Source organism: Orcinus orca, chromosome 16, assembly GCF_937001465.1.
Source record: "Orcinus orca chromosome 16, mOrcOrc1.1, whole genome shotgun sequence".
NCBI classification, from domain to species: Eukaryota; Metazoa; Chordata; class Mammalia; order Artiodactyla; family Delphinidae; genus Orcinus; species Orcinus orca.
Genome location: NC_064574.1, coordinates 51,403,010 through 51,429,582, shown reverse-complemented (window position 1 = coordinate 51,429,582; position 26,573 = coordinate 51,403,010). Strand labels below are relative to the sequence as shown.

Here is a 26,573-nt window from a genome sequence, read left to right as displayed (position 1 = left end):
CATTCAATAAATATGTATTGAGTACCTACTGTGTGCCAGGCACAGTGTATGAACAAAACACACATAGTCTTCTGCCTTCACGGAGGTGGAACCTAGCAGGGAAAGGCAGACAGTGCACAGGAAGCAGTGAGTGGCAATGTAATTAAACATTTATCAAAATGCTATGAACATATCCAATGGGATTCTGTGAGAGAGAAAAAGGCAGAGATGGGAAACCTAAAACCTACATTCCTAAGTGCCATTTTAGCTGAAACCTTAATGATAAAAAGGAGCAACCCACAGGAAGAGCAAAACATTTTGTCAGAAGGGAGGAAAGACTCACAGATTCTGGGAATTGAAAGGTGGCAACACCACCAGTATGGGAGCCCAAGGAAGAGAGGAAGCCAGCAAGACTGGGGAAGGGTCTGGTTGACTGCCAGTGCAACGGAAGTCACTGAAGGGGCTGAATCGGGAGACTGGCCAGATCCCACAGATCTTTTAAAGATCTTTTTGGCTCCACGTAGAGACTGGATGAGAATGGGACAAGAAGACGAGGAAAGAGACCAGTTAAAAGGCTAATTCGGAAACTCTGAATGTTTCCTGTCTTTTATTAGTCAGAGACATATTATGACTGCAAACCAGGATTAATATGAGAGAACCAGTGTCGCTACAGTAAATTAAAAACAAATACTTAACATTTTAACTAGCCTTGAAGCCTTGTGACATAAATATACAAGTCTCTTGTGCATTGTGTGAAATAGTAACTATACCTTGTGAACTGGTTTCCCCCAACTACCACCTTTGCAGACTGTTCAGAATTCGGAGACCCCAGATTTGGAATCAGTATTGTAAGAGCTCACAGGAAAAAACTTCAAACTATACTTTATAAAAATGTCCTCTCTATCCTTCCCGCATCTTTATGTCTAACCTTCAAACTCAACACCAAAGGTTTTTTCCACACTTTCAGTGATACTCTTCAAAGTTTCACTTTTGGAAGGGATATAAACTAGTTGAAATCTATTTTTCAGAGGATATTGAATGAAGAATTCTGGCAGTGAAGTGATATCAATTGCACAGTAGTTGACAGGAGGTCTATTTCCTGGCAAACTACCAAAATGAAGACACATTACAATTGCAGAAAATAGTAATGGCATCAAGATTTCAAGGACTGTTACCAGAGTCTTTGGTTTCTAAAATAAAAACAAAAGCCGTATGTTAATCCAAAATAGAACACAAGCATTAAATGGCTACGTGGCAAATGTTCTTCCATTAAGAATGTTTTCAATCAACTTTACTTCACTAAAATATATATTATATATATAAATAAAAGAATGCGTTCATTTCTTCCAGCCTCCCTGTACAACACATGACAAAGAAAAAAACAATGAGAATTAGCTAGAAACATCTCCTTTTATTTTTTCTATAACAATGGCTAGAAATCAGTAACAATGATGCTACCTTCAATAATTAGGGCTAACAGGACTACTGTGAAAACATGGCTCATTTGCAGAAAAGGGCCCCTTTACAAGTAAAGTTCTTAATTTTTTCTTTACTCCATTATTAGAAACGAATTTAACTAAATCTTTCAGTTCCTCCCAAGGAGACTCACATTTTCCCTACAGATAACCATACCTACCTTTAAAATGAAATTCTTCCAGAGAAGAAGTTTTAAGTTCCTGAACATCGTCATTTTTCTAGCTGAAGAGGAGGGATCATCACTAGTTGGGAAACAAATGGGGCAAATATTATGCGTAACATAAAAATGTTGAATTACTCTTTCATCCTTGAAAAGCTTTCTTCTCTTAGGCTTTCAGAACATCGTTCTGGACTACTTTTCCTCCTTCCTTTCTAGCAGTTCCTTCTCTTTTTTGGTGACTCCTCCTCCCTTCCCCACCCTCTAAATATTAATGTACTCCAGGGCTCCATCTGTGGACTCATCTCTTTTCCAGCGGCACTCACTCTGAAGGTGCTCTCACTCACTATTTTGGGTTTAAATCCATCTACATGATGACTTTTATACTTTTTTTTTTTGTGGTACGTGGGCCTCTCACTGTTGTGGCCTCTCCCGTTGCGGAGCACAGGCTCTGGACGCGCAGGCTCAGCGGCCATGGCTCACGGGCCCAGCCGCTCCGCGGCATGTGGGATCTTCCCGGACCGGAGCACGAACCCGTGTCCCCTGCATCGGCAGGCGAACTCTCAACCACTGCACCACCAGGGAAGCCCTACATGATGACTTTTAAATTTATATTTCCAGCCTTGACCTTGCCTCTAACTCTAGACCCAAATGCCCAATTGCCTGCTTGCCATCTCCACTTAACCCGTCAAAACGGGGCTACTCATATTTCTTCTAAAACAGATCATCCTACAGTCTTCCTCATCTCAATGAATGTCAGTTCCATTCTTTGAGTTACACAGGGTTACTGACTGTACTTAAAAAATATACCCAGAATTCAATCTCTTTTCACCACCCCTTCTCTTATCACCCTGGTCCAACACCACCTCATCTCTTGCCTGGATTTCTGCAAGAGCCTCCTCAGTGGTATCAATGTGTCTGCTCCTGCCACCCTGTGATCCATTCTCCCTGCAGTAGCAAGAGTGATCCTGTTCAAGTCGGGTCACACCCACTCCTTTGCTCAAAACTCTCTAATGGCTTGCATTTCGCTCCAAGAAAGAGCCTAGCCTTTATGATGAGCTACAAAGTTCTAGGGGATACACCCCGTTACCTCGCTCATCTCTTCTCACTTCATTTCCTGGTCTACTTTCCCTCCTTCTCCCGCTCCTGTATCACAGACCTAGAACAGAGAAACCACAGTTCTGCCTCAAACCTTTGCATTTGCTATTTCCTCTGCCCAGCACACACTTCCCTCATGTGTTGACATAGCTAGCTCTCCTACTTCTTTCAGATCTTTATTTAAAAGTCACTTTCTCAATGAGGCCTTTCCTGATCATCCTATATAAAATTTCAAAACCACTAAACATTTTGTATCAATCTTCCCTGTTATTTTTGCTTCTTAGCACTTTTAAACTATTTAACGTGGTATTTATTTAACATATTTATCGATTTAATATGATTTCCCTACTAGAATTCACATGCTCCATGAAGGCAGGGAATTTTTTTGTCTTTTTTTTTTCTTCACCATTGAATCCACAGACACAAGAGTAGGGCCAGTATGTGGTAGTCATTCAGCAATACTGAATGAATGAATGAATTAATTAAAGGGTAGGCAATTTTTGTAGGCATGTGGTTGGAACAGACGTGATTGTGAGGAAAGAAAAACACTTTGGATAGCACCAAGTTACTTCCCTTTTCAGTCTTTGTTTCCCAAGTGTAACATATGCTTTAATTTTTAGATACTACCACAATGAGCTTTTCTTTTTCAGAAAAACATTTTTCCATTGAGGAAATATGCATACTTTTCCTCCAGTTAAAGTATCTCTGACATTGTGCATTAGAAATTAAAGAAACTGGGACTTCCCTGGAAGTCCAGTGGTTATGAATCCATGCTCCCAATGCAGGGGGCACAGGTTCGATCTCTGGTTGTGGAACTAAGATCTCGCATGCCGCACCACGCGGCCAAAAAAAAAAAAGAAAGAAATTAAAGAAACAGCATTATGAATAGTACATGAAATATCACTGAATTGTACAATTTAAAATGGCTAATTATGTGTTATGTGAATTTCCCCTCGATGAACAAAAGTAGTGAATGTAGTGATACACTTATTTAGTCAGCTATTGCTGCCATAAACGTATATGGCAAACACCACACCAGAACTCAGTGGCCTACAACAACAGGCATTTATTTCCTGCTTATGGGTCTGCTGGAAAGTTGTGGCTGTACTGGCCTCCTGGGATTGCCTGGACTTATCTTCAGACCTGTCATGGGCTCAATTGTTTCTCCCCCACCAAATTCACATGTTGAAGTCCTAACCCTCAGTACCTCAGAATGTGACTGCATTTGGAGTTAGGGCCTTTAAAGAGGTGATTCAGTTTAAATGAGGTTGTTAGGGTGGGCCCTAATCCAATCTGACTGGTGTTCTTAGAAGAGGAGGAAATCTGGATGCACAAAGAGGAGCCAGGGATGCATGGGCACAGAGGAAAGACCATGTGAGGACACAGCAAGAAGACAGCCACCTGCAAGTCGAAGAGAAAAGTCTCAGAAGAGCGCAAACCTGCTGACACCTAGATCTTGGACTTCTAGGCTCCAAAACTGTGAGAAAATAAATTTCTGTTCTTTAAGTCACCTTATCTGTGGTATTGTGTTAAAGCAGCCCTAGCAAACTAATACAGATTTGCTCTATGTGTCTCCTCAGACCAGCTTCCAGCTGGAGCATGTTGTTCTAATAGCAAGAGGCCAAGCCAAACCACACAGATATGCTGAAAGCTTCTGCTCATACAACACTTGCTAAGCATTCCACTGGCCAGAGCAAACCCCACAGCCAAGCCCGGTATTAGCACAACAGGGAAAGAAACTCTGACTACTCTAGTGGGGGGCACTGCAGCATCACATGGTAAAGGGCACAGATGTAAAATTTCATACAAGGAAAGAGTGAAGAACCAGGAACAATATCCACCTACCAAAACATTCAGGGCTTCCCTGGTAGCGCAGTGGTTGAGAGTCTGCCTGCCGATGCAGGGGACACAGGTTCGTGCCCCGGTCCGGGAAGATCCCACATGCCGCGGAGAGGCTAGGCCCGTGAGCCATGGCTGCTGAGCCTGTGCGTTTGGAGCCTGTGCTCCGCAATGGGAGAGGCCACAACAGTGAGAGGCCCGCGTACCGCAAAAAAAAAAAAAAAAGAATCCCAAAACATTCAGCATTTAATTCTTTAAAAGTCGGCGTTAGAATTTGACAACCCTAACCCTCACCATGTAGATGAGGAAGTATTTTGGCTCATTACTGGTGCAACACAAATAAAAAGTAACAGCCAGGGACAATGAGAATACACGGTTTTCTCCAACCACATTTACAGTTCAATGGACAGGAAAAAAATAAGAGCAGGTAGAGGTTTTCATATCTTTTTAAAGTTTGTGATAATACAGGTAGACTGTTTCTTTTAAAAGAACATTTATTGGGCTTCCCTGGTGGCGCAGTGGTTAAGAATCCACCTGTCAATTCAGGGGACACAGGTTCGAGCCCTGGTCCAGGAAGATCCCACATGCCACGGAGCAACTAAGCCTGTGCGCCACAACTACTGAGCCTGTGCTCTAGAGCCCATGTGCCACAACTACTGAAGCCCGCACACCTAGAGCCCATGCTCCGCAACAAACAGAAGTCACCGCAATGAGAAGCCCGCACACTGCCACGAAGCGTAGCCCTCGCTCGCTGCAACTAGATGCAACTAGAGAAAGCCTGCACGCAGCAACGAAGACCCAACACAGCCATAAATAAATTATTTTTTTTTAAAAGTTTATTTAGATGCTTGTAATGTACAATAACTGGCAATTATGCATTAAAGCAATTATGTTTTGAAGGCACTGTGTCTGAGCAAAATGATATCATAAAAAGACCAGTAATGGAGCTCATTTTCATGGAACCCAGCAGTGGAAAATAAGCCTAGTAAAGGAAAATAATATATACAAAGGAAAACATTATAGCACAAGTAAAGTGAGAATCAAAAGAGATGCACTTAAGGATAAGCAAACTTAAGGACAAATGAAACAGAATAAAAGTCTAGCAAGACCTCACAGGTATAAGGTCACTTGATTTATAACAAAGCTGACACTGCAGAACACAGGGAAACAGTCTTCAACAAATGGCTCAGAGTCAATTGGCTGTCCACATGGAAAACAATGTATATTGACTCCTGCCTCCACCGCACACAGAACAGCACTTCAGGGGAAATAGAGATCGCAATGTGAAAGGTAAAACAATGAAGTTTTTAAGGAAAAAAAAATAGAACATATTCATGACCTTGAAGTAGGTAAACCTACTTCATTGGGTTAGCTGCAAACCACTAAATATAAAGAAAAAACGCTAAATGGAATTATATCAAAATTAAGTATCTTTGTTCCATGAAAGACATCTACAACATACATCTGACAAACAACTGGTATACAGAATATTTAAAGAGCTCCTATAAGTCACTAAGAAAAAGACAGACATCCCAGTAGAAAAATAGGCAAGAGATTTGAACAGATGACTTCCAAAATAGAATACCAAATGGCTAATAAACATGAAAAAGTGTTCAACCTATCTGGTCATCAGGGAAATGCATTTTAAAACCAAGAGCTGACACTGAGATGGAGATTTCTGCACAGGAAGTTTACTGGAGAGCACTCTCAAAATCAGTGCTTTGGAGAGTAAAGGAAGCAGGCCTGGGCAGAGAGAAGCCAGGCTGCAATGCAGTCAGAATAAAGGCCTCAGTCATTTCTGCAGGATCACAACATCACAACCAAACACAAACTATGATGAATTATCAGCCTCAAGCTCAATTATGAGGACAGGATTCAAACAGGCCCCAGATAAGTAGGAAGGGGATTAAGGAAAGTCCATTTATGCTATATTTGGGAAAACAGATGACTGAGATAGAAAAAGAAAAAATGGGCTTAAAATAAGCAACACAGCAACTATTCAGAATTTCTACAAGAACATATTACTACCCTTTGACCCACCAATCCCACTTCTAGGAATCTACTCTACAGACATACTTGCACAAGTATGAAATGACATATGTACAAGGTTATTCATTGCAGCAGTGTTCATAACAGCAAAGAATTGTAAACAGCCCAGTATTCATCAATAGGGGATTAGTTATAAACACTATTATTTATCTAACAATGAAGTAATGTGCAATCTTGAAAAAAAAGGAAGAGCTCTATGTACTAGCAGAAATCTGGGATCTGCAAGATATATGTGAGAAAATATATTTTCTTATTTATAATAAATGTGAGAAAATATATGAGAAAAAGAATAGAGACAAAAAAATAGAAATAAGATTGTAGATAGAAAAGATTAAAAGATATGCAAGATGCAGATAATTAATATTCCTGAAATAGAGAATGCTGTGTTGGTCTTCTTGGGCTGCCATAACAAATACCATAGACTCGATGGCTTAAACAACAGAAATTTATTTTCTTACAGTTCTGGGGGCTAGAAGACTGAGATCAGGGTGCCAGCATAGTCAGGTCCCAGTGAGAGGTTACTTCTTGGCTTACAGATGGCCACCTTCTCACCGTGTCCACCCATGATGGAGAAAGACTTCCCTCTCTTTTCCTCTTCTTATAGGACCAGTCCTATCAGATTAGGGCCCTACACTTATGGCCTCATTTAACCTCAATTACCTAAAAACTCTATCTCCAGATGAGTCCCATTGGGAGTTCGGGCTTCAACATATGAATTTTAGGGGAATACAATTCAATCCATAGCAAATGGCATAATTAGAACAGAAATATATATATATATTTAAATACGTGTGTATTAGGAGAAAATGTGTCAAATGAAGGAATAGCTAAATCAGAAAAAAAAAAGTGTTTTAAAGATCCTCATGTTCCAATAAAAACCTAAATAGAACTGTAAAAATAGAGACCATCCTGGTGAATCACTGAACTTCAAGGATAAAGAAAGACTCCTACAAGCATCCAGGCAAAAAAAAACCCCCAAAATACCAACTCAAATCACTGACCAGAAGGGAGAAAATCAGTCCACCCTCTCTCAGTCCTCTCCCCAGAGACTGTCAGCAGACAGTACAGGAATATCCTCAGAGGATGGAGGCAAAAGAGTACAATTCTGGGGCTTCCCTGGTGGCGCAGTGGTTGAGAGTCCGCCTGCCGATGCAGGGGACGCGGGTTCGTGCCCCGGTCCAGGAGGATCCCACATGCCGCGGAGCGGCTGGGCCCGTGAGCCATGGCCGCTGAGCCTGTGCGTCCGGAGCCTGTGCTCCGCAATGGGAAAGGACACAGCAGTGAGAGGCCCGCGTACCGCAAAAAATATAAATAAATAAAAATTAAAAGAGTACAATTCTAAGATGTTATAATCAACTAAGTTAACAGGCAGACATTTTCAAGCTCGCAAACATCGATGGACCCATAAACACCCTTGAAAAAAATTGAGGATGAAATGCAATCAGTGCTCAAATGATTCCAAATAACTCAGAAATGGGGCAGCTTTCACAAGAAAGTACTTGTAGTGGGCACTGAATTTAATGCGCATCTCAAACTTGAAGTGTCCACAAAGGTACTCTTGATTTTATCCTCTCTGCCTTTTCTACTATCCACCTCAGTAAATGGTAAGTCTATACCAGCTGCTTAAGCCAAAAATTTAGGTTTTAACCTTAATCTCTTTCCCTCACCTCTCATATCAAATCCATCAGTAAGTCCTGATGGTTCTGTCTCTGAAAGATATCTCAATGTCATCCACTTCTTTTCTTGTTTCAGTTACAAGTATCAGAAGTCCAATTCAACCTAGCTTAAGCACCCGCCCTCCCCCTGAAAAGGATTCATTACTCACATTACTTTCCAGTCCAAAGTGGAATAAAATACAGAACACAGCTGAATCCAAGTATTCAAATAATGTAATCAAAGTTTGTCTCTCTCTCTCTCTTCATTCTACTTTCCTTTGTGTATCTTCTTGTCAGGCAGTCTCTAAATACATGGTGGGGTGGGGGGCGGAGATGGCCCCCAGGAGCTCTAGGCTTATATCAAAATCCCAGAGAGAAGAGTGTCTCCTTCCTGGTAGTTCCTAGGAGGACGCTTATTGGGTTAGCTTGGGTCCCAGCAGAGTGGCAGGTGGAAGGAGGGTATGGAAAATGGGGGAGAAGAGGTCAGCACCTCCTGAACTATATGGAATAGTTACCCCACACACACATACACACACCAAAGAAGGTTTCTATTACCAGAAATGGGGTGTGTGTGCACAAAGCATACCTCCTTTGCTCTCCACAAAACAGAAATCCTTCCTACATACAAAATTTCCAAACTTCTCAGCCTAATATAATAAACCAACTATGTGCAACATAAAACACACTTGCTCCCTCTTCAAAAGATCTGCTAGGTTTTGTGCAGTTTCTGTATCCAAGATCAAGGCTAGGCTGTCTGGGCAATGCGCATTTCTCTGGTCCTGGTCTACATGTGACTCCCTGGGCTATGGTAGTTTGGGCTAAAAGATGAGAATATGACCACCCAAGTCATCCAACATACACTGAAAGAGGGAAAACTGGTTGTATTTGCCATACTTCATGGCCTTTCGTAAGTAGGGAATAGGAGGCAATTTCCCTTCTGAGCAGCTGCAGAACCTTAGTAGCCCACTTCTTACTGGTGTGATTTTGAGAAACACCTAGAGACTAACTTAGGGGTTGAACAATCACAGAATTTTGCTTATTAAACATTCCCCCCATGCCCCAGAAATAAAACTCCAGTAAAATATCAGTCAGTTGCCAGTCAATTTACATTATGTTGGCTCCTTAAGCTAGGAACTAAAACCAGATACTCTGTCCAACCACAGGACTTGAGTTTGGATGGCAGCCATGGAGTTCTGTCTCTTTCTACAGATAAGGTCTCTCAGGTTCTCAGTTTACTACTTCTAGAAGACTTGACCCCTGACTCCAAAAGGACTGAGATATTGATGTGGTTCACTGAAATTAGTTTAGTGGAGTTCTTGTTGAAAATACTTTCTAAATGAAAATTCATCATTGCTGGTGTAATTCTGACTTAAAGTGGGCATTCAAATCATCTTTGGGGTCAAAACGTCCACCATATGAAAAAGGGGTCAATATAAGTGGGTCAGAAAAGTTCATACACATCCATGGACTATTCATGAAGACAGAGTTGTGTCAACCATAAAGAAAATGTCAGATTCTAAAAAGTTGAATAATGCTGACCATATTCCTAGACCAAAATGCACTGAAAGTAAATATTAATAAAATAAAAGTACTAAGCACAGGAAAAACAAACAAAAAAACAAAAAAAAACCACTGCAAACCTTTGAAAATTAAAAACTCTCTCCTAAACCACAAAACACTACATAGACCAGGAAAATGAGACTCTATAGGCCATAGACTGGCAGAAAACATTTACAGAAGACATATGTCATAAAGGATTGTTATCCAAAATATAAAAAGAACTCATATAACTCAATAGTAAGAAAATGAACAATCAGATTTAAAAAATGAAAAAAAATTCAATGAGCAAAAGACCTGAACTAAGGAAATGACAAATAAGTACATAAAAAGAGGCTCAACATCATTCATCATAGTGAATTGCAAATTAAAACAACAATGAGATACCACTACACACCTATTAGAAGGGCCAAAATCCAAAATACTGACAATATCAAATGCTGGCTAGGACATGGAACAACAGGAAGTCTCATTCATTAATGGTAGGAATACAAGATGGAACAGCCACTTTGGAAGACAGTTTTGCAGTTTCCTAGAAAAGTACACATATTCTTACCATACAATTCAGCAAATGTGCTCCTTGGCATTTACCCAAATGAGATGAAAAACTATGTCCATACAAAAATCGGCACACAGATGTTTATAGCAATTTTACTCACAATTGCCCAAACTTGGAAACAACCAAGATGTTCTTCAGTAGGTGAATGGAAAACAACCTGTGGTACACATAGACAATGAAATATTATTCAGTGCTAAAAAGAAATGAACTATCAACCATGAAAGACATGGAGAAAACTTAAATGCATATTACTAAGTGAGAGAAGCCAATCTGAAAAGCCTACACACTGTAAGATTTCAATGATATGACATTCTGGAAAAGGCAAAACTATGGAGACAGTGAAAGGATCAGTGGTTGCCTGGGGTTGTTGGGGAGGGAGGGATGAATTGGTGACCCACAGAGGATTTTTAGGGCAGTGAAATTATTGTGTATGATACTATAATGGTGGATACATGTCATTATACATTTGTCAAGACCCATAGAATGTACAACACCAAGAGTGAACCCTACTGTAAACTATGGACTTTGGGGAATAATGATGTTTATAATGGAAGAGGCTGTGTCTGTAAGGGGACAAGGAGTATATGGAAAATCTCTGTATCTTCCTCTAAATCTTGCTGTGAACCTAAAACTGCTCTAAAAAATAAACTCTATTTAAAAAACTATACCGATGCAAAATTGTATCAACAGGAAAATTCATAATCCTAAACCCCTTCACTATTAAATTAGAAAATTTTAAAAGTCATACAAATTAAATTAAAAATCAATTAATTGGGAATGTGTGTAATTTTTTATTACACGGACCACACAGTTCCTTAAACTGATTCAAGGAACTAGGTCTGTGCAGTTACACAGCTGCAAGAGCTTCTTATAGGTCATTAACATCTTTATCACCCACTGTTAGGGATACTAAGGATGTGTATGATGCTTTAGCTTAATGAAAGTGTTGTTGATGAGAGGAAAGAAAGGCAGTCCTTCTTAAACAAAATATAGATGTAATCAAATGTTCCGTTTATGTAGTTATAACTTGAAAGGTATTTTTAAAATATGATAGTTGAGATTCTGGCAAGAAGAGGATCACTGTTATAGTACGTATGACTATCTCTAGTGTATAACAACCCTTTCCAATTGAAAGAATTGTTTATGTAATGTGTTTTCTTAATTCTAAATTTCTTAGAAACACAAGATATTGTTTCATAGCAGAGAGTTTAAATTTAAAAAGAGAAAAGAAGGATTGACAGTTGGGAAATAAAACCCCTAAAATAAATAATCCACTAGCACACCAAGTCAACACAAAAAGGGAGCCAACACACTGACATATTAATTAAGAATAAAAAAGGGAGTTAAGATTTATCCTTCTAAACTATTCCAAAAAGTTGCAAAGGAAGGAATGCTTCCAAACTCATTCTATGAGGCCAGCATCACCCTGATAACAAAACCAGACAAAAATATCACACAAAAAAAGTAAATTACAGGCCAATATCACTGGTGAACATAGATGCAAAAATTCTCAACAAAATATTAGCAAACCAAATTCAACAACACATTAAAAGGATCATACACCATGATCAGGTGGGATATATCCCAAGGATGCAAAGGTGGCTCAATATCCACATATCAATCCATATGATATACCACATTAACATACTGAAGAATAAAAACCATATGATTTCTCAATAGATGCAAAAAAAAGCTTTTAACAAAATTTAACATCAATTTATGATAAAAACTCTCCACAAAGTGGGTATAGAGGGACCATTCCACAACCTAATAGGGCCATATATGATAAGCCCACAGCTAACATAATACTCAACAGTGAAAAGCTGAAAGCATTTCCTCTAAGATCAGGAATAAGACAAGGATGTCCACTCTTGCCACTTTCATTCAACGTAGTATTGAAAGTCCTAGCCATAGCAATCAGACAAGAAAAAGAAATGAAAGGAATCCAAATTGGAAAGGAAGACAAAATAGGCAAACTACCTGAAAAAGAATTCAGAGTAATGATAGTAAAGATGATCCAAAATCTCGGAAACAGAATGGAGAAAATACAAGAATCATTTAACAAGGATCTAGAAGAACTAAAGAGCAAACAAACAGTGATGAACAACACAATTACTGAAATTAAAAATACTCTAGAAGGAATCAATAGCAGAATAACTGAGGCAGAAGAACGGATAAGTGAGCTGGAAGATAAAACGGTGGGAATAACTGCCAGGGAGCAGAATAAAGAAAAAAGAATGAAAAGAATTGAGGACAGTCTCAGAGACCTCTGGGACAACATTAAACACAACACCTTTTTTTTTTTTTTTTTTTTGGCGGTATGCAGGCCTCTCACCGTTGTGGCCTCTCCCATTGCGGAGCACAGGTTCCAGACGTGCAAGCTCAGTGGCCATGGCTCACGGGCGCAGCCACTCCACAGCATGTTGGATCCTCCCGGACCAGGCACAAACCCACATCCCCCCCCGCATCGGCAGGCGGACTCTCAACCACTGCGCCACCAGGGAAGCCCAACATCATTTGAATTATAGGAGTCCCAGAAGAAGAAGGGAAAAAGAAAGGGTCTGAGAAAATATTTGAAGAGATTATAGTTGAAAACTTCCCTAACATGGGAAAGGAAATAGTTAATCAAGTCCAGGAAGCACAGAGAGTACCATACAGGATAAACCCAAAGAGAAACACGCCGAGACACATATTAATCAAACTATCAAAAATTAAATACAAAGAAAAAATATTAAAAGCAGCAAGGGAAAAGCAACAAATAACATACAAGGGAATCTCCATAAGGTTAACAGCTGATCTTCAGCAGAAACTCTGCAAGCCAGAAGGGAGCGGCAGGACATACTTAAAGTGATGAAAGGGAAAAACCTACAACCAAGATTACTCTACGGAGCAAGGATCTCATTCAGATTCAATGGAGAAATTAAAACCTTTACAGATAAGCAAAAGTTAAGAGAATTCAGCACCACCAAACCAGCTTTACAACAAATGCTAAAGGAACTTCTCTAGGCAGGAAACACAAGAGAAGGAAACGACCTACAATAACAAGCCCAAAACAATTAAGAAAATGGTAATAGGAACATACATATCGATAACTACCTTAAATGTAAATGGATTAAATGCTCCCACCAAAAGACACAGACTGGCTGAATGGATACAAAAACAAGACCCATACATATGCTGTCTACAAGAGACCCACTTCAGACCTAGGGACACATACAGATGGAAAGTGAGGGGGTGGAAAAAGATATTCCATGCAAATGGAAATCAAAAGAAAGCTGGAGTAGCAATTCTCATACCAGACAAAATGGACTTTAAAATAAAGACTATTACAAGAGACAAAGAAGGACACTACATAATGATCAAGGGATCAATTCAAAGAAGATATAACAATTGTAAATATTTATGCACCCAACATAGGAGCATCTCAATACATAAGGCAAATGCTAACAGCCATAAAAGGGGAAATCGATAGTAACACAATAATAGTAGGGGACTTTAACATCCCACTTTCACCAATGGACAGATCATCCAAAATGAAAATAAATAAGGAAACACAACCTTTAAATGACACATTAAACGAGATGGACTTAATTGATATTTATAGGGCATTCCATCCAAAAACAACAGAATACACATTCTTCTCAAGTACTCATGGAACATTCTCCAGGATAGAGTGTATCTTGGGTCATAAATCAAGCCTTGGTAAATTTAAGAAAATTGAAATCGTATCCAGTATCTTTTCTGACCACAATGCTATGAGACTAGATATGAATTACAGGAAAAAAACTGTAAAAAATACAAACACATGGAGGCTAAACAATACACTAGTAGATAACCAAGAGATCACTGAAGAAATCAAAGAGGAAATCAAAAAATACCTAGAAACAAATCACAATGAAAACATGATGACCCAAAACCTATGGGATGCAGCAAAAGCAGTTCTAAGAGGGAAGTTTATAGCAATACAATCCTACCTCAAGAAACAAGAAACATCTCAAATAAACAACCTAACCTTACACCTAAAGCAATTAGAGAAAGAAGAACAAAAAAATCCCCAAAGTTAGCAGAAGGAAAGAAATCATAAAGATCAGATCAGAAATCAATGAAAAAGAAATGAAGGAAACAATAGCAAAGATCAATAAAACTAAAAGCTGGTTCTTTGAGAAGATAAACAAAATTGATAAACCATTAGCCAGACTCATCAAGAAAAAAAGGGAGAAGACTCAAATCAACAGAATTAGAAATGAAAAAGGAAACGTCACAACTGACACTGCAGAAATACAAAGGATCATGACAGATTACTACAAGCAACTATATGCCAATAAAACGGACAATCTGGAAGAAATGGACAAATTCTTAGAAAAGCACAACCTTCCGAGACTGAACCAGGAAGCAATAGAAAATATAAACAGACCAATCACAAGCACTGAAACTGTGATTAAAACTCTTCCAACAGGGCTTCCCTGGTGGCGCAGTGGTTGAGTCCCCCTGCTGATGCAGGGGACACGGGTTCGTGCCCTGGTCCGGGAAGATCCCACATGCCGCGGAGCAACTAGGCCTGTGAGCCATGGCCACTGGGCCTGTGCATCCGGAGCCTGTGCTCCGCAACGGGAGAGGCCACAACAGTGAGAGGCCCGCGTACCACCAAAAAAAAAAAAAAAAAAAAAAAATCTTCCAACAAACAAAAGCCCAGGACCAGATGGCTTCACAGGCGAATTCTATCAAACATTTAGAGAAGAGCTAACACCTATCCTTCTCAAACTCTTCCAAAATATAGCAGAGGGAGGAACACTCCCAAACTCATTCTAAAAGGCCACCATCACCCTGATACTAAAACCAGATGAAGATGTCACAAAAAAAGAAAACTACAGCCCAATATCTCTGATAAACATAGATGCAAAAATCCTCAACAAAATACTAGCAAACAGAATCCAACAGCACATTAAAAGGATCATACACCATGATCAAGTGGGGTTTATTCCAGGAATGCAAGGATTCTTCAATATACACAAATTAATCAATGTGATACACCATATTAACAAATTGAAGGATAAAAACCATATGATCATCTCAATAGATGCAGAAAAAGCTTTTGACAAAATTCAACTCCCATTTATGATAAAAAACTCTCCAGAAAGTGGGCATAGAGGGAACCTACCTCAACATAATAAAGGCCATATATGACAAACCCACAGCCAACATCGTTCTTAATGGTGAAAAACTGAAACAATTTCCACTATGATCAGGAACAAGACAAGGTTGCCCACTCTCACCACTCTTATTCAACATAGTTTTGGAAGTTTTAGCCACAGAAATCAGAGAAGAAAAAGAAGTAAAAGGAATCCAAATCAGGAAAGAAGTAAAACTGTCACTGTTTGCAGATGACATGACATTATACATAGAGAATCCTAAAGATGCTACCAGAAAACTACTAGAGCTAATCAATGAATTTGGTAGAGTAGCAGGATACAAAATTAATGCATAGAAATCTCTTGCATTCCTATACACTAATGATGAAAAATCTGAAAGAGAAATTAAGGAAACACTCCCATTTACCACTGCAACAAAAAGAATAAAATACCTAGGCATAAACCTACCCAAGGAGACAAAAGACCTGTATGCAGAAAACTATAAGACACTGATGAAAGAAATTAAAGATGATACAAACAGATGGAGAAATATACCATGGATTTATATGTTTTGATACATCGAATACTCACAACAATCCTATGAAGTGGGTACTATACAATCCCCATTTTACACAAGGAAACCAAGGCACAGAAAGTTAAGACATTAAGATCTGGGATTCAATTTGAGGCTGTGTGGCCAGAGTCCATAACCAGTTTTAACCACTGCAATATAATGCCTCTTAATCACTGAATGAAGGAGTATGTGTACAGCCCTTAGTTTAGAAGGCATCCCCCAATTATAACATAGTCCTATGGAAGCAACTGGAAAAGCCCCATTCTAAAATTCTGCATTGGGGACTTCCCTGGTGGTGCAGTGGGTAAGACTCTGTGCTCCCAATGCAGGAGGCCCGGGTTCGATCCCTGGTAGGGGAACTAGATCCCACACGCATGAAACAACTCAGAGTTTGCATGCTGCAACTAAGGAGGCCGCCTGCCACAACTAAGACCCAGAGCAACCAAGTAAATTAATTAAATTAAATTAATTCTGCATTGAATATCAGTAACTACCATACAAAAAAAATACATATATAAGCATATGTAGGTATAGCTAGATAGTATTTGTGCCTCTCAAAAGAAACAGGTGCTAAAATATTGGTTTCATTTTAAAAATGCATATAGTATATATAGGTATATTATTATGTATGTCGGCCAACTATTATAATGACTAAGTTTACTGCCTTTTGTAAAGCCATAACATTTGTTTATGAGTGACACCATCGACTTTAACATTTGCCATCAATCTTTGAGAAATGTCTGAGCCATGTGAATCCCAAGAAGTATACCATGTAATTTCTATGCATATATTCATGGTATATAAATGTGAGTAATTCACGTACCAGAGAACATTAAAGAGCTCACAAACCTGAACACCTGGGTTCCGGTCTCATCTCTACTGTGTACTTTGAACAAAATTATGACCATTATGTGGGCCTCCCGATGGAAGGAGAAGACTAGATGGAGCATCTAGGTTTGTTCTGTTTTTTTCAGTAGTGGGCCTTGAGCAGAACATTGGTGGATTTTTCAGTGATTGTTGAAAAGCATCAGAAGAGTCCAGCCCACTGTGGGCAGTTGTTCTGGAACAGGAGTCTAGAGCCTGGAATCTTTGCATGTGACCATCTGCCTTTGCCAGTGACCTTCACACCCTCCCGTTCATGATTATGATAATTGATAATAATTACAATAGCAGGCACCCTAACATGATTAAGAACAAAGATATAGAATTCTTTGCAGTTGTTTTTTTTTTTCTTAATAAATTTATTTATTTATTTATTTTTGGCTGTGTTGGGTCTTTGTTGCTGCACACAGGCTTTCTCTAGTTGCGGCGAGCGGGGCCCACTCTGTTACAGTGCGCAGGCTTCTCATTGTGGTGGCTTCTCTTGTTGCAGAGCATGGGCTCTAGGCGCTCAAGCTTCAACAGTTGTGGCACGTGGGCTCAGTAGTTGTGCCTCCCAGGCTCTAGAGCACAGGCTCAGTAGTTGTGGCACACGGGCTTAGTTGCTCCGCAGCATGTGGGATCTTCCTGGACCAGGGCTCGAACCCGTGTCCCCTGCATTGGCAGGCGGATTCTTAACCATTGCGCCACCAGGGAAGTCCCCAGATGTCTGTCTTGATCTGCATGGTCATTCTTTTTCCTGTGCCCCTACCCTCACTTTCCATATAAGGAAAATTCTGAGTCAGCCAGTTCTGTTTCTGGATTTGGTTATGCAAAACTGGGATCAGGTTTAGAAGGGGTTTGAAAAAAAATTGCAAGGTGTAACCAATGTAAGTTAGAAATGGAAAGGATGGGTTCCTGAAATTAAAAGAGATTAAGAGAAGCAGGGTGAAGAGAAGGACGAGTCAGCCAGGTTCACAGAGTTTTTCCCAGCACTTTTGTTGGGAGGGAAGGGGTGCAGTCTGTGAGGAATAATGGGGAGAGACGGTTTTTAAGATGTTTGTCACATACTAATAATCCACTCTTCTACCTATCCAGTAATTGCCTTCAATTTTTTTTTCTGAATCCTCATTACAGAGACCAGACTATATAAGTCTCTAGTTATATTTTCATTATACTACCATTTATTTGGCATTTATGTGCCAGGTATTGCGATAAGCACTTATGTTTTTTTCTCATTTCACTTTGAAATACTAATTACCTTTGAGTTTGGTATTATTTTAATTTCAGGGATAGGAAATTGAGGTTCAGGAAGTTTAAATGCCATGCCTGCACTAGTTAGGGGATAGGGTCAAGATTTGAAGCCAGGTCTTTGTGACCCTTTCATTCAACAAATATCTATCAAATGCCTCCTCTGTGCCAGACATGCTAGGACCCTGGGATGTAGCCATGAACTAGACAAAGTCCCTTTACTCATGGAGCCCATCTTCTGGTGAGAGACAGAAAAAAATAAACAAACAAGTAAATAACACTACTTCAGATAATAAAAGATGTTAAGTAAACAAATGGGGCACTGAGACACTCTTATCACTAATCCATAAACAGTCTTGGGGGGCAGAGGTCTGCCTCCCGAATTGGGTCATTACTTTACGATTCAGTCAGTCTTGTCCTCATTCCAGAGGCGCGCTTGGAGCGGTGGCGGGGCCTGGCTGGTCAGCAGGCGGCGTCCTGGGACGGCGACCTCAACCAGGAGCCGCCACCTCAACCAGGAGCCGCCAGAGGCTGGGCAGAGGGAAGCAGGGCAGTTGGGCAGCCAGCCGGCAGGTGCACGTCGGGCCGCGGGAGGATCCTCGGAAATGATGGGCCGCTGGCGGCGCTCACGACCTGGGCAGTCGGGAGCCGAGGGGCCAGCCCGCGTGGACTGTTAGCCACGCGCCGCCCACGCCTCGAGACCCTCCGCCCCCGGTGATCCCTGTCGGGCCTCGGGACCCTCCCGTCCAAGGTGACCCCCAACCCAGCCTCACAACTCTCCCTGCTTCAGGGGACCCCGACCCGACCCGACCCGTGACCCTCCTGAGGTAACCCTGACCCTGACTCTCGACCCTCCTGCCTGAGGTGACCCCGAGGCCTCCCTGCCCCTCTGAACTGCGCCCCGGGACCGCGGCCACACTCAGGGACGCTGGGCCGTCCTGCCCACCCCAGGGTCGTTTTCTAGAAATTTCCTAGGAAGGTCCCCCCCCAGGGCCTCTTCCGCCCAGCAGCGTTCGTGCCAGGCCTGAGGCAGCAAAGCGCCCTCCCTCCGTGACGTATACGGCGCCCAACAGAAAGACAGTGCTGGAGGGCAAATGGAGGATGGCCAGGGAAGGCAGAGGTTCGGGCGAAGACTACTTCAGCCGCCTGTAAGTCCCTACGGACCACGCGATTCTCCTACCGGATCCAGCCCTCGCCCAGACTCCCGCGTGTCGCCCCTCCTGCCGGCCTTGTAGCGGGCGCGCTGAGCCCTATGCACGCGCGATCAGGGGCGGGGCGTCCCGGGGCGGGGCTGGCACCCGCAGGGCGGCACACTGCGCATGCGCGGGCCGGCCGAGGGGCGCCTCCTGCAGGACCCTGAGCGGCCCGGTCCTCTGCCAGTCGCGGGTCTCAGGCGCCCCCTCCCCGCCGTGGCGGCCTAGCAGTTGTCAGCAGCGGTCGCCGCCGCCGCGAGGCCAGAGCAGAGCCGGGAGCCGAGGGAGGGGACCCCGCGAGAGGGCAGCGCCCCGGCCGCTGCCGCCCGGGCGCTAAGGGTCGGTGAGTGTCCCAGAACCCGCCGCTCGCGCGCGCTGGCTCCCAAGGCTCGAGATTCGGGGGCCGCTTCCCCGCCCGGGGCCCCGTCCCCACCGCGGGCTGCCGCCCTCCCCGGCCGGGCACCCGGCCCCTCCCGCGGCCCTGCCCGGCCCCCGCCCTGCCCGCGGTCTCCTCCGGCGGCGCAGCAGGTGCATCTCCCAGCAGTGCAAGGCCGCCCTGACTCAGGCTTCCCCTCGGCGCGAGCCTCTGGGCGTGTCCTCATCCCCTCAGGCATTTCCCCAAAGCCGGCCCCCCCTTGGGGAGACGTTACCTTCCCGGAGCTAGAATCGTTGTGGAATCCTTTGTGCCGAGGCGAGGAGGGTGGACAGACATTTACCACGCTAAGACCCGCTGGCCTTCACCCGGCAGACAGTTTGAGCACTTGCCTGCTAAAGCCAGGCGGCATCACAGGCTGGGGAGCTGAGGCAGGCCCGCCAAGGATGCTGCTGGCTCATCTCTCGGTGCAGAGATTCCCAGTGTGGGTGGGAATGCATCCCCGTAACGGAGTCCGCCCTGCTCCCAAACCCGCCTTCTCATGAGCCTCAGAATGGGGGTCCAGTGGTCCACTGTTAGTGGTGGGAGTTGTGTGGGGGACAGAAGGAAAGGGACCTCCTGGTCTAGGCAGAAGGGCCTGCAACAGCCCTGGTGCCCATGGTCAGTCTGTACTTGGTATGAATTTGTGTTTACATAGGTGTTGGCTCCTTCCTGAACTAGACTATAAGCTTCATGAGGGCAGGGACTATCTCCTAAATGAGTGCTTAGGACACATGCTTAGTGCATATTTGTCGCATGCATGAATGCCCCTCCTCACTTCCTTGGACGTTGCCTAATTAAAGCCTGTTACCTGATAGGGTTGTTTCTGTTTGCCCCTTTGCCTCCTGATCTGTGAGCTCCCTGAAGGCACAGATTGTCTCTTGTGGGGCTTGCACTTCTAGCACATAGCCAGCACCTGGCACATGAGAGGCACTGAAGGAACGCTTGCTGAAGAAGTGGATGACACCCTGTAGCAGTGTGGAAATCCAGGCAAGGTGCAAGTGGAAGAGTTATGCTCTTTTCTCCTGAGCAGCTATATCATTTGATTCAGAACATTTTGATGCTGCCTTTTGTAAATGTGAAAAGGTTAAGGATGTTTTCCTTTAGAAAGTTAACATCATTGGAAAAGTAAAAGAAAGGGAAAACAGGTAAAAATGGATGCCATGGGAATCCCCACACCTTTTTAACTTCTCAGAGGTTTGTTTGGTTTTTTTAATTGAACACTTGCTTACTATATTTGACAAACAGGATGACATCTTTCCTTCTTTAAGGTGATCTATCATCATTCTGTTGAAACAGCCTTTTGGAACAAGAGAGGGAGCTAAAGCTGTTGGTTTTTTTTTTTTTTTCTGAGTTACTAGCTTTCCACAGTGCATATGCCAGGCAGTCCGTGGGAACCTGTTTTAACTTAGTCTCAACTGGGAAAGCCCAGGTAAGACTCCCTAGTTGACAGTTTCTTTTCCAGCCCTGCTTCCTGAAACAGCAGTAGACTCCTCTGCTATTGAGTCTGTTACGGGGCGGGGAGCATTCTAGAACTCTGGGGAGAATGATGGGCAAGGCTCTGTGCACGATCGGGGACCTTAGGATGGAGCTAAAGAGATGATTTATTCACAAGTAACTGACCTAAGACAGAAAGAGATAAGTGCTACATGAGACATCCAGAAAAGCTGCCTCAAGTATGCAAAGGTGGAGGGATGGCTTTCGACAAGAGCAGAAGGTTTCAACCCTGACTGCATGTTAGAATCACCCGGGAAAGAGTCCCATGCCCAGGCCACAGCCCAGAATCTCCAGGGGTGGGCCTCCAGCATCAGTTTCTGTCTTAAATTATCCCAGAAGATTCCATTGTGAAGCCAAGACAAAGAACCCCTGAACCAGTCAGGGTTGTCGGTGGCGGCTTCACAGAGGAGCCAGACCTGGACTGGGAAATGATAGGAAGGATTTCAGAAAGTAGAGATGGGAATGGTGGGTGATACTCCAAGCCGACAAAACCACAGAAGGCCCACACACTCCCGGGAAAGTGTAAGGTGTGGCAGTCCCTGTCCTGGGAGACTTGGACAGTGCCTGTCACTCCGACTGGCTGAGTCGTTCGCCACATTTGGATAGATTTGGAGTCAACGGGCAGATAAGTGTGGTTGCAGGAGCTGAGTAATGAGCTTGCTGCCTTGCTTGTTGAAGAAGATCCATGGTTACCTCTCTCTGGGGATTCTCAATTGCCTCCTTACCTCGTTTCCTACACCTAGAGAGGCAGAAGGCTAGCAGGACGGGGAATGGGCCCGAGGCTGCAGCAGGGGTTAGGAGAGCAGGCAGTGGCACAGATTTTGTAGAACTCTCTCCTGATAGCCTCCTCTGGGCCACACCTTTGGCTCAAAAATATACCCCACCACTCCCTGCCAGGAGCTCCAGTGTAAACTCAGAGCCACATGATTCTGAGGAGCCCGCCGCCCTGACCCAGGACAGCACAGGTGGTGGCATTGAGTGTGAGACCTGTAAACTAGGTCTCCATCTGGGCCTCCCAATGCAAATGACCATGGCCTTGAACCTGGCCTCATGGGGCTCTTGGACAATGACTGCGGCTTGTGGCATTTGTTCCCACCTTAACCACACAAGGGTCATTTCTGTAAATAAGTTGTCCACAAGCTTTTTTCCTGTTCACTGCTATATGTAAAAGAATTTGAGCATGCACCACCATACGTTTTATTTATTTATTATAAAAGAAAGCCATATACTACTGTCTTGAATATCATGGACATAGAAACACATACAAATAAAGACCTATTAAGTGGATGAGAGGCGAAGTGAACACGATTAAATTTTTCAGTGTATCAATAGTACATAATCTATTATACAAATGTGTGCTGTTTTTAAAAGAAAGCCATGTGATCAAGTCTACATCCTATTTATAAACTCGGTGAAACCTGAGTCCAGCATTTGAAGGTGTGGTTCTGAGTTCTGTTTATTTCAGTTCCTGGTTCTTGAGGGGTTCACAGGTAAGCACAGTGAACCTCAGGGAGGCATGCAGACTTGCTGTGCGTCTGGTACTTGTTTTTCAATCCTACCTGCCAGTCATTTGAGGGCTCTTGATGAATCTGGGCTGCTAAGTGTTCAGGGGCTATCAGGGGAGGTGAAAGTCCTGGTTCCCAAAGCTTTTGCTGTGCAGGTGTCAGTGTTCATGTGGATGGCGCACTTGCCACATCCTTGGCAATACAGTCACACACCTGTGGAAACATCGCCAAACGTCTGTTTTCATAAATGCTCTGTTCTTGGCACAGATTATTTTGAAAAGCTGTAACTCATGCATTGTCACCTTTTCCCGGAAGGGACAGATTTGAGTGCATTGGCTTAAAACCAGTAAGCTAGCTCACACGCTGCTGCGCTCATTTGTCATTGAATAAAAAAAGAAAAAGGTTTCCAGGTTTGACACTTCTCATGAAAGAAAATATGTATTTCCTCCTTAAGTTCTAAGTCACAAGATAACCAGGTATTCACAACTCCCCAGATCACTGCAAAGTATTGTAAAGCTTTAGCTATTTGAGTCTTTTTTTTTTTTTAATTGACCACAACCATGATATCCCAAAGCATGTAAACTCCAACACACCTGAGAGACTTAAAGTAAACTAGCGGGCGAGGGCCAGTCATCACCCACGTGTCACAGAGCCCCTCCTCTGTCAGGATGCTGTGGCTGCTGACACACAGGCCAGCAAGAGTGCCAGGGTGCATTCATGTGTTAAATATTAGTAAAACCAATTTTTCCTCATTTTTAAAGTAGAATTTCTTGCCATTCCTTTACTCTAGCAGATTGTCTTGCTCATCCCACTTGAAGACCAATAGTGGGGTTCACTGGTGGGAACCACCCTCTATAAATATGCCTGCTATTTTCAGCCTATTTTTTACAGTGCTTATTGGTATTTGGACATTCACCTGCAGAATCCACTGAATTAGATATTTTCACAATTTAAAAGATCATGTACTGGGTAAAAGATTATAAGCAAAACAGAACACCCTCGAGCAGAATTACTGCACTTTTGGATCCCCTCCCCACCCCCCATCCCACCCCTACCCCTGCTCCCTTCTTGGCACGGCATCCAAGGCCTTGGTCGGCTTCCCCTTCTGGCTCCGTCCCTGGTGCTCCTCCCCAGCCACTCAGAATTACTTGCTGTTCCCCCCACACACTCTTTCATTTCTTCATGATCCTATAATGCCCTCCCTACCTCAACTAACAAGAAACCCGAGACTGGTTTCCTGTGTCACCTGTTTCTGGGAGCCTTCCCAGAGCTCACCCTGTCTTACACATACACACAGAATCCTGATCTCCAGAATCTCATGATGCTTCATTTGGCTTCAGTTATAGTGATTACAGTACATGCAAGCATGTGCAGACTGTGAACTCCTTGGATTAAGAACACTGTGATTTTCATTTCCAGATCTTTAGTGCCTGGTATAAGTGCCTATCACACAGTAAGTACTTGGCAAATGTTAGTTGGATGAGTAGATGCTTTTTTGTTTTGTGTATCCTAAAAAACCACAGATTCTACCAGCAAACGTGAAGTACCTATCATGCCTTCTGCAGCGTGTACACACGTAGACTTAACACCGCTGACTGTTGTGGGCTCCCTGTGTGAGAAGGAAATGCTTTCCTAGCTGAAATGGGTCCTCACCCACCTCAGTCTTCAGGAAAAGTGCCGAGTCCCAGCGAGCACCACCAACAAGGGCATCTCTCTGTTCCACATGTGTGGTCAAGAGGGCAGAGCCCTGGTTGTCTGCTGTCTGTGTGACAGCAAGATGTCTGCCTTGACCTTACTGAGACCCCCTCCCTCCCAGCCATGACTTCCCCCAGGCCTGTGCTGACGGCTTCCGTGGAAGGAAAGGCACCGAGCTCGGGATACGACAGGACACGTGACATAACAGCATGTGCCTGGCCTCGGGGCTCCGTCCACTTCTGCTTGCTGGCCTTGAGGCCCACTCAGCAGTGATCTTTCCAGAAGCGTTACCACCATTCTGTTCTGTATATGCAGAAATAAAAGCTTCTTTTGCTTGGGCACATAGAAACTGGAGGACATATTCAAGCCCATAATGAAAAAAAATACCCAAATCAGGAAGCAGAGCTGTCGGGACTCAACACGCAGTGGCAAGCACCCAGCACAGTGCTCCCAAACTAGGACAACCATTTCCCGAACCGGGACAGCCATTTTCAGAGGAATCCCGTGTGACATCAAGAGAGTTCTTAGGGACTTCCTTGCTAGTCCAGTGGTTAAGACTCCATGCTCCCAATGCAGGGGGCCCAGGTTCGATCCCTGGTCAGGGAGCTAGATCCCACATGCCACGACTAAGACCTGGTGTGGCCAAAAAAATAAATATTTTAAAAAAAAAGAGTTCTCAGAAGTTAGCAGCCCACAATAGGCACTCACTCTGGACCAGCTCCACTGCTCACCTGAAAACCAAACATTGAAATACTCAATGATTTGTGTAATGTTTAATATTTTAACGGTAAGCAAACACGCCTTTCCGTGGTAAAAAGAGCTTTCCCTTCCCTTCCCGGCTCTGTCCTGGGAGGAGTGAAGTGAGCCTTGGGAGAAGTCCTCAGACGTTCTTGTGGGGCTTTGCGAGCGGTTGCTTTGGAGTGGACCCGCCTGGGCTGGTTCTGGATCGCAACCCCCGCCACTTCTGAGGGACTCTGAGTGCCGCGGTCTTAAGTGTTTTGAGGAACTTTAACTTCCTTTCCTCGTGTACATTTGCTGTCGCAACCAGAAAGCTTCCCAGATTTTGTAATTCTGGGAATCTCCTCCTTTAAATTCCTTTTCTGCTCAAACTGAACAGACACGAGTATGGCATTTAGTGAGACTTCAGATAGAGCATGGCAGGCACAGAGCAAAGAGCTGGGTGCCTTGGGGAGACAGAAACACGTATGATGTCTGTTAAGGCGGTGGGACTCAAGGGATATTTTTTCTTTTTGATTTCTAATGTTAGGTTCTGGGAGAAATACATAAAGACTTTATAAAAATGTTTGCTGCTTTTAGGATACACAGACTGTAGGGGTGTAGTGGTAAAAACACAAACTAGGAAGCTCAGATCCTGGGTGTGTGCCTTGCTTCCTGTGTGATCCTGGGTCAGGCACTTCCTCCTAGTTTCTTAGTTTTGAAAGGGTGATGGTACCAGAAGTTAGGGCTGGATTAGGAGGCTCTATAAATATAAAAGTATATAAAATAAAAGCTTCTTACAGTTTATTGTACCAGGAGAGAACAAAAGCCACCCCAGAGTTCTCTGATTCCCGAAATCCATGTTTCTTTGATATTGGACTTGGCTTTGCTTAAGTAACATGCTTACAGTGTATTTTGCACTTCGATTTCCTACCTCGGTGAGAGGCGTTTTATGATTATTTTTTAAATTATGCTCTGGCACCCTCCATTTGCCCAAAGGTGGCCGGAGCGTCATGCCAACGAGCCCCAGGCCCTTCCTGATATCCTGTGAGGCGTCAGTGCTCCCGAGCTCCAAGGTCAGCCCACCGCACTCCAGAGGCCTACCGGCCCCACCCCAGAGCCCTCTGTGCAGGGCCGCTTTCTCCCAGCCAGACCTCCCATAGCCCCAGAGGAAAGCCTCAGCCAGGAGCCTCTGTCAGGACTCAGGTCAGTTCCCCGGTGTCTGGTGTTGTCCTAGTGGGAAGGCGGACGGTCTGTCTCCCTGCCCTGCCCACCCCTCTGGGCCTAGAGAGGTGGGATTAAGCGTGGGGACCTGTCCTTTCTTGACCAGACTTTTCCGGAAAAGGAAGTCATCGACTTCTCTGACCAGAAGA

At 43.4% G+C, this 26,573-nt stretch overlaps 2 protein-coding genes across 7 annotated transcripts in view; one reads left to right on the top strand and one right to left on the bottom strand.

Moving 5' to 3' along the window:
• On the bottom strand, positions 1 to 11,679 carry LOC117201499 (ATP-binding cassette sub-family A member 17-like). 3 transcript variants are annotated; one of them, XR_004483549.2, is made up of 4 exons: positions 8,424 to 11,679; positions 1,616 to 1,697; positions 323 to 506; positions 1 to 92 (listed from the first exon to the last, which is right to left on the bottom strand). XR_004483549.2 is itself a non-coding variant. In XM_033429082.2 (2 exons), the coding sequence occupies exons 1-2, from the start codon at positions 1,667 to 1,669 to the stop codon at positions 903 to 905; spliced, it is 321 nt and encodes a 106-aa protein (XP_033284973.1). In that variant the 5' UTR covers positions 1,670 to 8,396; the 3' UTR covers positions 408 to 902. The 3 variants fall into 3 exon arrangements, 1 of the variants encoding a protein (XP_033284973.1); XR_007472050.1 differs by lacking the exon at positions 8,424 to 11,679 and having other exon boundaries at positions 1,616 to 8,396; XM_033429082.2 differs by lacking the exons at positions 1 to 92; positions 8,424 to 11,679 and having other exon boundaries at positions 408 to 1,169; positions 1,616 to 8,396.
• Positions 11,680 to 19,499: 7,820 nt separating this feature from the next.
• The window catches only part of ABCA3 (ATP binding cassette subfamily A member 3), a 45,835-nt gene continuing 38,761 nt past the window's right edge, over positions 19,500 to 26,573 (top strand). For all 4 annotated transcript variants that reach the window (XM_049700107.1, XM_004270291.4, XM_033429084.2 and 1 more), the window contains exon 1: positions 19,500 to 19,717. The gene's annotated coding sequence lies outside the window, so the exon portion shown is untranslated. The remainder of the gene's footprint in view (positions 19,718 to 26,573) is intronic.